Source organism: Lissotriton helveticus, chromosome 7 (assembly GCF_964261635.1).
Source record: "Lissotriton helveticus chromosome 7, aLisHel1.1, whole genome shotgun sequence".
NCBI classification, from domain to species: domain Eukaryota; kingdom Metazoa; phylum Chordata; class Amphibia; order Caudata; family Salamandridae; genus Lissotriton; species Lissotriton helveticus.
This window is the reverse complement of record NC_136068.1, coordinates 867,919,339-867,932,329: the sequence shown is the minus strand read 5'-3', so window position 1 is coordinate 867,932,329 and position 12,991 is coordinate 867,919,339. Positions and strand designations below refer to the sequence as shown.

The 12,991-nt window shown below is 40.1% G+C and overlaps 1 protein-coding gene across 1 annotated transcript in view; it reads left to right on the top strand.

The window, feature by feature from the left end:
* The window catches only part of WWC1 (WW and C2 domain containing 1), a 385,050-nt gene that overhangs the window by 349,352 nt on the left and 22,707 nt on the right, over positions 1–12,991 (top strand). The window contains exons 18-21 of the mRNA XM_078653391.1: positions 1,054–1,186; positions 5,132–5,296; positions 11,389–11,481; positions 12,664–12,894. Of these exons, the coding sequence (XP_078509517.1) occupies positions 1,054–1,186; positions 5,132–5,296; positions 11,389–11,481; positions 12,664–12,894 (622 nt within the window). The remainder of the gene's footprint in view (positions 1–1,053; positions 1,187–5,131; positions 5,297–11,388; positions 11,482–12,663; positions 12,895–12,991) is intronic.

Genomic DNA, 12,991 nt, shown 5'->3' with positions numbered 1-12,991 from the left:
CCTGGGGCTCTTTTTGACCTGCCATAGTATCTGTTGAACAGTGCTCCATGAATGGTGGCATGTTGGATTCCTCTCAATGTTCTGTACTCTTACACTTTCTCGTAGAATAAAGCACCATACACCACTAAAATCTATTAGAAATCCCCAAATTTAACAGGAAGAGATTCAGTGGCACTAGGTTTGCTCTGATTGCTCCAAATGTATGAAACTCTCTTCCCCCCACCTATCAGAGCTGCAACTTCATATGAAAGCTTCAGGACCTTATTGAAAACCTGTTTTTTTAAACGGGCTTATCGCTAAACTTTTGGGTATCCCTCGCCTCTCTGACCTAGCTCCATGAAACGTCTTTGGTGTATGTGTGCTTTATAAATATGTTGTAACATAACGTACAAGTAAGCAATATAGCAGTAAGTTTGTTTTCCTCTGTGCCTCATTTAAGATTCTGACCAAACTACGACTGGTTCAAAACAAATCTATAGAAATCATTTTGGGGTTGAAAAAACATTAGCCTACGTCTTATTCTTTCAAATTAACTTGGCTGTCTATCACACAAGTTACAATAATCACCACCTGCATCATGTGGTAGGCAACCCACCGTAAACCTCCCAAATCCCTAACAGAGTTATTACTTAGACTAGGTCTGGGAGAAACCTACGGTGTCACAGAGGCACAAAGCTCTTTATAACTAAATGGAGAAGAAAAAAACTAGGAAAGAAATAACTTCTCAAAGCGGGTAGAGACTTATAGAGATAAGTCTCCTTTTTGTCGAAACGTCGCAAATCTAGAGACGTGCAAAGCTTCTGATGAACTCCTTTACTGACACTAAATGAAGTTATAATCAGTTTCTAATGTCCCCTCTCTCATAATGTGTCCTCCCAGACTTTTCGTTACCCCCTCCTTCCTTCACATTTTCTTCTTGTGCGCCTTAGAACTAGATTGTTCTGATATACCATGTGCATAAAAAATATAATAATCAAATAGAGTGGAGTGTGCTGAAATGCTTTTGCCTAAGTGAGGTCCTACAGATTTAACATAGCACTTTTTTTATGCCAGGCAAGATGAGGAGTCGAGTTTCCAAGGCGAAGAGGGCATCAGTGACAATGAAGATGAGGACTATCCTGAGACGGCTCCATGTGACACAGGGACCTCCGTTGAAGGGCACAGCGCTGATCCTGCTACAATAAAGGTAAGATCAGGGAGCAGTTTGAATGTGCCATCATATTGCTTCTTGTAACACCTTGCCATATCTTTTTCATAGCGAAGTCTCATTTCATAGTTTATCAAAGAATCTTCCTTCTCCTTCCTGATCCTACAAAAGAGTTCTGAAAGTGGCAGCAAGTAGCTCTGAAGAATGAAACTGTAACTCTGTGGTCGTGATTAAGGGTTTGCCACACTTCATGGGAATGGCTTGGCAACCCATTAAAATGATATAATTGATGTGCCATACCCTTTTATAATCTGAAAAAGACGAAGTGCTGGTGCCTCACATTTCTCTATTAATGATGTTTTTAGAGACCGGTAGCTCAACTAAAAGTGGCCTTTTCGCAGTTGAACTTCTAATCAATCTCCCAACACCTCCCCGGTCTTGAGAGGTACCACACCTGGGTTCTCCTCCTCTCAAGCAACCCCCTCTTTTACGAGATTCTGATGAAACCGTAAAGGTGTCTTTTCTTTACATGCATTTTTATTTTCTCTATGCTGTTTGAAGGCCACCCACGTCTGAGACTCTAATACATAGCTCCACCCAAGCGCGCGAACTACTGCCGACATGCAAGGCTGAGCAGCTGGTGCTGTTAACTGGGCCCTTTGTACAGGTGTCCAATAATGGAGAAGCAAGTCAACGCATTGGCTGTAGTGAATGGCGTCGTTTTAATGAAGATTTTCCCCTCCTATCGATTGACTGATGCCACTCACCTCTGGCATTTGTGGTGGTCTGTATGCATGAGTCGCACTGTCTCACTAAATTACCTGCACCCCTCCTAGAGTGGACACATACAGCAGCTGTTTCCCACACCGGTTGGAGCACAGATTCTGTATTTCTAGGGGAACATAGTAATAGTTCTGGGGTTTTTATTTATTTTGGGGGGGAGGGCTGGAGGTGGGTATGCAGCTGCTGAGCTGTACTACAAGTTTGAAGATTCGGTGTGGTTTTATTGACACTGCCTTTCAAGGGTGAGATTGGTTTTAAGCAAAAAAAAAATGTTTTCGCCACCATGGAAATGTGCTCCTCTTAAGAGTTTTCAGTGACGGTTTTCTTTAAAGTTTAAAAAAGTTAACCAACTGGCATAATCTACCGTTATGCATTATAGGGCGGGTAGCGCTTATCAAGATGTCTATCCTTCCCCTGATTATTTTAGTTTTTTTTCCAATATTTTGATCACCGTTGTGCACTCTTTTTTGTTATCGAGGTGGATTAAATGATGCGAAATATTTTGCAGCAAGGGAGAATGCCCCGAACTAAGCTTACTGCGATTCAGCTTTCTGTTGACTATGATGGCTTGGAACTCCCCATATGACCATATGAGGAAGTATTATCAAGCCACCTTTCTCGATAGACTATTCTCTGTAGCAGCGCAAATTAGCCAATCAAACTGCTTTTATTTGCAAAACATGCTTACTGAGTCTGCTGTCCAGTTACCAGTCTTTTCTAAAACTCCGAAATTGCCAAAACACTCTCAATATAAGGTCCTGCAAGTAGTGGCAAATAAGTTAGCGTAACTCCAAGAAGATCAGTTCCCTCTGCTGCACTCCCAGATGCCACTGAAAGAGTGTGGACTGTTAGATTTACCCTTCAAACGTCGCACTTTTATCGTTTCAGTCATTTCCTGCTAGCCGGGCAGATAAAATCTTGGAATCAGTTGGTTGGGGATAACGCTACTATTTCGTCCGACTTTATACTCTCCTATTTCCAGCTTTGCAATGATTTAAACACACCTGTTCTCGGGTATCTGGCATATTCAAAGAGCATATCAGCAAAGCCCATATCATGAGCAAGCTTACGGGGTCTGCAAATTTGGTATCTGGTATTGTATTTGTATCTGCACGAGTCAGTCACTCTCGCAGCATTTTTGTTGATTTCACATTACACCGAGAGCAAAACAGACTTCGCTTCAAGGAGCTGGTATAATCTCATGGCCCACAAGGTCGTCCGAGGAGTGACTTTTAAGCTTATGGCCCTCTAGTCCAAGTGGGCCCTCTTCTATACCCCACATCGCTTGCAGCAAATGATTCCGGCCTCCTCCCACCAAATGTTTTCGATGTGGGCATCTACAAGAGGATTGGTCGCATATGGTGTTCCTCTGTCCCAAACTATTTGTCTTTTGGAAGAAAGTCTTTGCTTTTATTGGTGAGAAGCTACAAGCTCACATAGAACCAGACTTACAGGGGGCGATATTGTGCATTCAAACCTCTAATTGCCATTTAAGGTTGAGACAGTAACTATACTTTTTATGAGTCCCTGGTTGCAAAGTCACTCATTTCCCAAAAGTGGATGTCCCCAATCTCTCCCATTTATGAAACATGGGTAATGAAAATGGATTGAGTAAAAAAATAAGACAAATTCTATTCTCTCTGGGTGGGAGCACTGAAGAAATGTAAGTGGATCTGGAGTAATAGATGTAGCGAAGCAGATTCTAGCTTATAGACTTATTTTTCTGCTCCCCCACAACGGTTGCCATTGACAAACGATAAAACATTTTTTATTTCCTTGTAACATTTCTGTACTGTGACAGTGATTAACAAAGACATAATCTAATTTTTCTTTTTTTGTTTGGAATCGATTTTTCGATACCTGATTGTCAATAAAAAGAAAGAAATAAAATGCTACTTTTTTATCATATGTAATAGTATTTATACCACATGTGTAAAGTTACAATTAAAATGTAGAGACTGTCCATGAAGGGAAGTTGGTTTGACTTTGTGAACTCTTAGTGGTGTGCATTGATAAGTGTATGAGTTGTCATCGGCGTCGGCACCTGTTTTTGTTTCTAATAAGCTCTAATAAACTCCTAAACCAGACATTGTCGTTCTGCTAACCGATTTGTTTGTTTGCAACAGTCATTTTCCTTCCTTCCACCAGAAACATGGAATATAAACTTTACATTTCTCCCTTTTAAGCCATACATATTCGAATTTAGGAATTTGGTTATACAGTATGTCTAATCCTCTCTGTAGAAATATTATCAGGCATTATTGTATTCTTTTAATGCGGTCACATTGATTTAATCACTTATCTATGCACGCACAAAGTGAACGTGTCTCTGCTGTTTTGCTACACTTACCACCTGACACTTCTACATATGTAGATATCACATTTTCATTGGTGGCTCTCAAAAAACTTTTACTGTTAGCAGGGGCACAATTGGTCATGTCCGATCATTAATGTTGTCACCAATGAGATCTATCATCCTGGAGGTCGGGTATAACTTTATCAGAAAGGCATTGAGGCATCCTTCACATGTTTTCGCATCATTCAAATAGAACTTAGATTTGCAAACTTTTTCAGCGCAAGTCGACTCGTGTACATCAAATTAACAACAGTTTCTATCAATGAAATGTAATGGTTACTCCTAAAAGCATCATCTGGAACTATCAAATTCTTCTAACTGTACTGGTAACACTAGTAAAATTAATTTTTACTTAGAAAATGTATGACGTATACTTAACAGAATAGTCACTTTGTTAATGGCATATGTGAAATGTAGACCTACCACGGACATCAAGTAGAAATGCTGATTTAGAAATAGTAGAATCCCCATGTTTGCTGATGTGTTAATAACAGGTGCCAGTACATGTGAGCCAGGGTTGGACTGGCCCATATAGCATTCAGGCAGTGCCAGATGGGCCGGTCTAAAAGATCAGTGAGTGGGCCGAATTTGTAGCAGTTGTCGGCCAGTGTTATGACCAAGTGGGCCACTTTTTACTGCTGAGTTCCTTGATATTACCATTTTTTATTAGGATATTTTTAGCTAATGACGGCCCCTTTAATGTTGGTGCCAGGCCCATTTTTTGTTCCAGCCCGACCCTGATGTGAGCCGTAACATTTCGGTGTGCAAAAACTGGAAAGCAAGTGACTTGTAAGAAGTTTATTAGAAGACATTCTTCATGACTGTAGTATCCCATTTTTCTCCAGGTGGACAAAGAAACCAACACTGAAGGCTTTTCCCATCCTCCCAACGCTGTGCGTCCCAAAGACAAGAGGCCGGCAAACACTTTGCAAACTCCCTTCATCAGGGGCAGCACTATCATCAGATCCAAGACCTTCTCCCCGGGGCCACAGAGCCAGTACATCTGTCGGGTAAGACAAGCCGAAAGTAAAATGAACTATTCTGAAATCACATTTATCAATCACAGATTATAAATTACTGTCAGATTTCACAAGCTGATATCAAATATATTTATATGCTTTTTGTACTAATGTCTACAGAGTGTTGATCTGATATTACTGAAGTATCCTCTAAATGACAGTTTATAATTCCTGCTTAGTTACCTGCATTTTTAATACGTTTTCTCCCTGGAGCGATTCTGCTTTGCGAGATGCATTATTGCACATTTAGTACATTACATAATCATTGAAATGGCAAATAGGCCTGGTTTCCTTTTGGGTGCTGAGTGATGACTAAACCATATCAAAAGCCAATAATAGTGATAAAAAAAAATATATATATATATATGTATGCAGTGCCTCTATGAAAAAAGAGAATTTAATTTGTAATAATTCAGTGTACTTTTGAGATTTAAAACTGTCCCTCATGTCACTTCACATTGCTATAACTCACCTACCTACGTACACAGACTTACTTATTTTACCTTAAAACCGCCTTGAAATTACTTAGTATAAGTCACACAGTTTTGTACATAGTGTTCTCACCTCACTCGTCCTACTACATTAACTATAACTTACACCTTCTCAATGCACTGGTTATACCATTGCCTATGACATTACTTCTACCATCTGAAATCATAGCTTTCATAGCAACACTTATGATATCTCAATTGAGATGATTTTTCAGAACACAGAGCATGGTAGAGTCTTGGCTGTTGAGGTCTCAGGATAAGCATTCAATATTCCTATTAAAAAGTTTTTTTCTCAAATTCTGAGAAACCGGATTCTAAACATTGCTGTTTTTTTTTATTTTAATTTAGCTACAATTATAAAGCTACTGAAATATAGTTGAAGCTTGGGGAAATCTGCACTGATGGAGCTGAATGATAGTTGATCGGACTGTTCAGTCTCCAGGCCCAAAGTCTCAGAGGGAAGTCTTCTCATTCAAATGTGGGATGAGACACCTATACCTCCCGAGTCAAAGCAAGGAGTCTAGCAGACATGCATGCTTTAGCTCATAGAAGAGCGGTCATTAAAATGGGCAGAAACCTATGGGAGGAGATTTACCTGTATGAAACCTGTATGTTCACCAAGCTTTCCACCTCAGCAATAATGCCTAATCTGTCAGCGTTGCAGTGCTTTAGGATATCAGCAGTTGCCTGTAAAGAGTATTTGTTACCAATTGTGCTGGTGGATTATCAGAAGGTACTAAAGGTGCAGAGGAGACATCATTCCCCCTACATCTCTTTAAAACTATATGCGCATGGGACCATTTGCGTCGTCTTTTAGTGAGAGACTGGAGTAGTAACACAGTGACCTCCATGTAGATCCTTGTCTCTTGACCCTGCATTGACATAATAGGAATCACGAAGTGTAACAAGGGAACTGTAGAGTAAAAAAAATTGCCATTGTATTTTGCGTGCCTATCTCTCACACCTCCCCCTCCCTAGCACTGCTATGTGCCGCTCCCCCTGGTACAAGATAGGAGGACCTCTCTGAACACACACACAACACCAAAACAATTCCCATATAGGATCCAAAAAATGCAGCACTTTGTGAACCATGCACAGGCCTTAGGTGTAGAATGATGGCCATCCGAAAATTGGGTGCCGACAACATTGAATGAAGTTCTGTGTAATGCTACAAAGGATTGCACTACAAAGGGGGCACATGATTTGTCTTATACATATTTCTGTGCCAATCAAATTGGTGTGTTCAGAATTCATATCACATCTTATTTTAGAGTAATGTCTTTGCACCTACCTTGTTTTAGCAAGTGCTACATGGATCAGAATCCTTGGAAGACAGTGCTTTAAATGAAACGGTACCGAATATCTGTGCTTCTTTTTATACTGAAAGGGAGGGTACGTGCACTTCTCAGGACTACTGCAACACATTTAATGGGAAAGTATCAGCACTTCTGAGGAGCAAACAGGTGCTCTAAAGAGGAAATACTTGCACGTCTATATTTCTATTCAAAGCACTGTTTTAAGATACTTTCTAGGAACATGGTCTGCTAATGCTTGTGGTTTCACATTATTTGCTGACATCTGATTGGAACGAAAAGTGCATGTAGCAGTCTCACAAACATTTGATAAACAAATGAGGACAATTTTAATATTCCAAGAGTCGATGATTTTTTGAAAGGTCCATTACATCAATTGGTTGACGTCACAATGGATGAAAATCTCCAACACTGCCTGCTTGCAGTTGCAAGAAACATATTGAACACATTCTAAATTCACCAACTGAATACATGCTTGCATACCTTTGTTTTAAACTAATCAGAATTATGAGGTAAACCTTTGCATTGTGACTACCAGGATTCAGAGATAATTTAAACCTAATTTTTTTAACTTACATGTGCCGAAGTAATGTACCGTTAACCATTCCCTGTACTTAAGGTTCTACCAAATTTATATCGTCATTTGACTACAAGTGGCTCTGCAAATCAGATCTGTATGCCCTACCAGACATGTTTTGCACACAAAAAACTAGAGACCTTCACTTCACGTTCAAAAGTAATATGTATTCGAAAAATAGCTTAAATCACAAGGGAAATGTATGATATTAACTGTAGCCCTATATAAAAATGCTGCTAACTGCAGCAATGTATTGTTTAATGCAAATGTCATGGTATTGCCCACAAGGAATGCGTTTACGATATACTTTGGGAAATTACATTGAATCTATTTTACCCCAATCATGACTAAACCGATTGACAGTGGAGATGGCCGATGCTTATTAGTATGACTTACTTGGATTCTGCTTGACAGCAAATGGAAATCTTGGTTTTTTTCCATAAAGACTGCGTTACAGTTTTTTTTTTAAAGCAGCCATAAGATCCCCAAGCCATTATAGTTGTCACAAAAACCATACCCTTCGATTTGAAGCACATCCACGAGTGAAGCAGGCAGCTCTTGTCTCACAGAGCATGTAGTGAGGATACTGTGGTACCCTGTATACAGCACAGCGATTTGGATCAATGTTACTTGGAAGAAATCTCTTCACCTCCCAATTACAGATGGTAAAGAAGATGCCACTGTTTAAACCCATGCCAGAGAAAAAGCAGCATAGCTATGGAGACCTACAATGCATCATATGACAAAAGATATTTATAACACTGCCTTGTACAGTTTGGCATAATGCTTGAAGTCAATATGCATACTGTTGGACATGGCCCTCTCTGCAGGGCCACCGACAAAATCATTTTGCCTTCACCCCTCCTGCTTTTTTTAATTTCGTTTTTGTTGGCATTAGGACTCTGTGCACTTTAACAGTGCTAATGTGCTTGTGCTTTCTCCCTAAAACATGGTAAAATTGGCCCATTTAATTATAGGTCACTAGTATATGGTATTACATGATACCCAGAGCCTGTAGATTAAATGATACTTGTGTGCCTGCAACACTCATTTTGCCACCACTACAGTAGAACTTTAAAACTTGTCTCAGGTCTGCCAATGCGGCATGTAGTGTAGATTTAGACTGTCTTTCGACCTGACAAAATAAACCTTCCTTTTTAATGCATATAAAGCCTGTGTGGCTGCCTGATAAATATCCAAATCTGGAACACCCCGAGCTAGGGTAGTGTGGCGGCTTTCTTTGTGTTAGAATGAGCCCTAAGGCTCTTAAGAGAGTCCTTCTTTACCATTGCATAACACATTTTGATCAAAGAACAATCTATCTTGATAAATAATTTTTCTGGTTTGCCTCTTCTTTCTTTGCATTGGCACACTTAACAGTTGATCATCAATGTAAGAAATTTTAATATTATTTGGTGTGTTTGTCTACCCACCTCAAGGAATAATCATAGACCCTTAGTAGGTATAGCCAAGAGCCGACCGCCTTCAGTTATGGCAATGTGTAAAGTATTTATGCAGTACCAAAACAATAATAAAGTAAAAATCAAAAACTGAAAAACAAATGAATAAAGTTTAACAAACAAAATGACACAAATCCAATAAGGGGAAATGGACATATGAAGTTTTACATTTTTTAGTAGATATATGCCAAGAAAAGTAACGTGCCAATTATAGTCAAAGATTTTACCTTCTGACTCCTTTTCTTTAGTCTCAATCAAACACAGGAGGACTATTCTAAGCACTACAGGACCTCTAATGAGGCACCTGGAAACTCACAGGGTGTCCTGCAGAGGCCAAGAGCAGGGTCCAGACTAGGTCCATATGCCAAAAGTTAGCTGGGTACTCCCAGGAAGAGGCTTCTTGCAGCTTGCTGTCTCTGTAGTACACCGGCGGCGGTCAGCCAGCTGATCCTTGGAGTCCACTTCGTTGTTCTGGGTACAAGAGGGAGCAGGTGCAGTACTTCTTCATCTCCTCTCAGGCCAAGTCTTCTTTTTTTATTTTGTGCAGGTCCTGAAAGTGATCTGTTTCTGAAGTAGGTGCCTTGTGGTGCCATATGTGTGCCTGGCACTAGATAATGGCTAGGAGTGAATCCTAGGCAAACCATAACCAATGGGGTAGAAGTTCCCAAGGCCAGCCCTACACACTTTTTCAGTTGTTCTGTTTTTCCTTACTGTAAACAGACCCAAAATGTCACGTTAGGAAATTTTCAAAGTGGCAAATCTCTTTGTCCACACTAAATGTGAGCTCTGAGGTCAGGTAGTATGTAATGGGAGTGTATTATGGTAATCCGAGTGTTATTCTACATCAAACAGTAAATCCATTTGAAGACGGGCATTGTACCCAAAATAAACTCAGAGACAGAAGTCTGGCAGTGCAAACATAGTGTCCTCCAACAACCAGTCAGTCAGTGGATACACAAGAGTTGTCTTGGCATCCTGTTCTCTCCCGTTCAAGTGTGTCCCATGTAGCTCAATAGACCGGTCATGAAGGATTTGGTACTGTGCTGTCAAAACAAGAGTCCATTGCTCCAACCCTGCATATTCTGTTGAGTGCAGTGGAGTCATATTTGCCCATCCATCTCAGCCTATGTTTGGCTCGTGGGAGGCATTTTGCATGTTGTTCACACAAATTCAATTATAATCACTGACTGGGGAAACCTGGAGACCCAATGCAAATTAGGCTCCAGAAACTTCCGGCAAGGAAAATGTAATTTTCTAAAACCTTTCCTTAAAGTTTCTTAAAAATCTGACTTCACCATTGAATGTGGTTCTTTAATAATAATCATAAAAAACAGCTGTTTAATTTTCTAGCTGGTTCATTTCCCAAATTAGCAGTAGTAGTATTTTAATCTGCACTCCGGTTTTGTACTTAGGACAGCTGGGTGTGCCACCGTGAAAATAGCTTTTGTTGGATTTTCACTTTAGAGGTATGGTATAATTCATTTTCTACATATCCCACTTATAAATACCATGCACCCTACCTTGTGAGATTCAAGGCTTACTTACGGGTGAATTTGGTAATATTTAAAAGGGTGGTATTTAACTCTCCAAGGGGTTTAGTTTGACAGGTCGTAGTTCATTTTTACACTGGAACAGTCTGGTTACACAGGGTAGACCTGAAGCCATTTTTGCACTGTTGCTATAGTTGAGTAGGTGTTTCAGTCCACAATGGCTTTACACTTCTAGACCCTGGGTTCACTTTTTACACTATATATTAGGGGTGTACAGGCAAGTTACATGTGCCAATTAGGAATAAGCCCATTAAACCATGGTTAGTGCACAGAGCTCCAAAGTCGGCAAAATATGGAGTCCATGGAAGATGGTGATCAGAGTGCAAACGGAATATTTCTCCTTTCTTTAACATCTGTTATTGGGATGGCGCGGTCTCCAGAAAGGGTTATTTTCATCCACCGGGCTTTTCAGCCATCGGCCCAATGAGTGGAAGGACTCTTGGAGACCAAGGAGCTGAAATGTAGGTGCCAAAAAAGATGGGAGAGGATTTGAAATACCTTATGTACAATTACCATGCATTTCACAACTATGTGCTTTCCAACTGGAAGCCAGGGAAGGCTTCTTAAAATAAGGGGGGGGGGTGTTCTCTTTGACAGGTTCCAGTTAAATGACAGACAGGAATGTGGGCAAGCTGCATAGAAGATTTTTTTTACTATAAAATTCAATAAAATGTTAATTTATTTCTCTCTAGCTGAACCGCAGCGATAGTGACAGCTCAACACTAACCAAAAAGCCATCGTTTGTGAGAAATTCCATGGAAAGGCAAAGTGTACGGGTAAAGCAGGTAAGACATAACCCTAAAGTTTTTTACTTTACCCTAAAGTTTTTTACTTTACCCTGCTTGTTCGTTTGCTTTATTGAATGTGGTTAGAGACTCTTTGATCTAGGTTGTATAACAATATATAGAAGGGTGGTAGCTGGCAATGTTTTTCCCTCAGACACGTCAGCATTTTGTTTCCAAGTATCTTGTAACTTTGCAAACTTTTGTAAAGTTAGAGGGAATAAAATGCACATCAAGAATGTTCTCTGGAAAAGTTTAAGGAAACTCTCCATTTCAGAGAGGTTTCTTGTAAATATTTTTTTACAAAATGAAACCACTGGAGAAAAAAATGTCTCCAAGAACTTTAACCCGCAGGTGAACTTTTTGCCAATACAAAACCCAACTTGAAACCGGGTTCGAGTCTCGGCAACGACGCTCAACATCCTGTGATTCTGGGCAAATCACGTAATCTCCCCGTGTCTAACAAGAAATGAATGTGTCCTCGTGTAACGAAACTGGTGCTCATGTAAAGAGCTCTGATTCGGGTCTAGTTCACGCTAAATAAAACTCAACAACAACAAAAACTCTCACCAAAGTCATGAGTACTTTTGCCCAGTGCTCTATGGTTGTGGTCACTGTGCCAAACAGCTAATTGATGAAGGACTTGTATAATCAGGAGTAAATCTTGTGGCAGTCTCTATTAACTGCGTGTTTGTTGACTCGATACTTGAAATGATACCTTTCCCGTTCTGTGATCAGTTTCTTTTAGGTAAGGGAGTGCCTTTGTGGGTGATTTGCCACTGTGGCTGGCGAGGTGTTCTGTGTTTTCTTTAAATCTTCAGTAACTATATATTGTGGTCTGTCGGAATTTTCTACTAAGTTTTAGAAAGAGATTTTCTAGAAAACAGTGAAATCGGACGTGATGTACACACTTGCATGTAAAAAAACCTTGTATTATGTTGATGTTCAGTTCTATGTGACTCCAGCGAAGTCTGCTGTCTATAAATTATTATATTCATTAATATTTATATTACAACAATCTTGCACGATGAATGTTGCGCAATTAAGATTGCGAAGTTTCTTTGTGAGCAGCAACATTTTAGTCAGAAACCACTTACCTCTCCTGTCATTAAATGTAGATTTTCTTTATAATATGTTAGTGATTGGCCCAGTGATTTGACATTCATAATCTTTTGCTACTTCCAGCCAGCTGTGAAGACCCTCAGCACAGAGCGTATAATTCGCACATCTTTGGACCTGGAATTGGATCTCCAGGCGACAAAGACGTGGCATAATCAGCTCACACAGGAGATCTCAGAACTGAAGGCGCTGAAGGAACAGCTTGAAGAAGCAAAGCGTCAAGGTGAAAATGAGCTACCTCAGCTGGTGAAAGACGATGACCGGTTCAAGCTTCTGCTCACACAAGTGGAGAAACAGGTGGGAAACCAACAGTTCTGATTCCCCGAATTCATCTAATAATCACGCGGCTCTGTAAAAATAGCCTAGGCCTACATGTGTTGCATTGATGAGATTA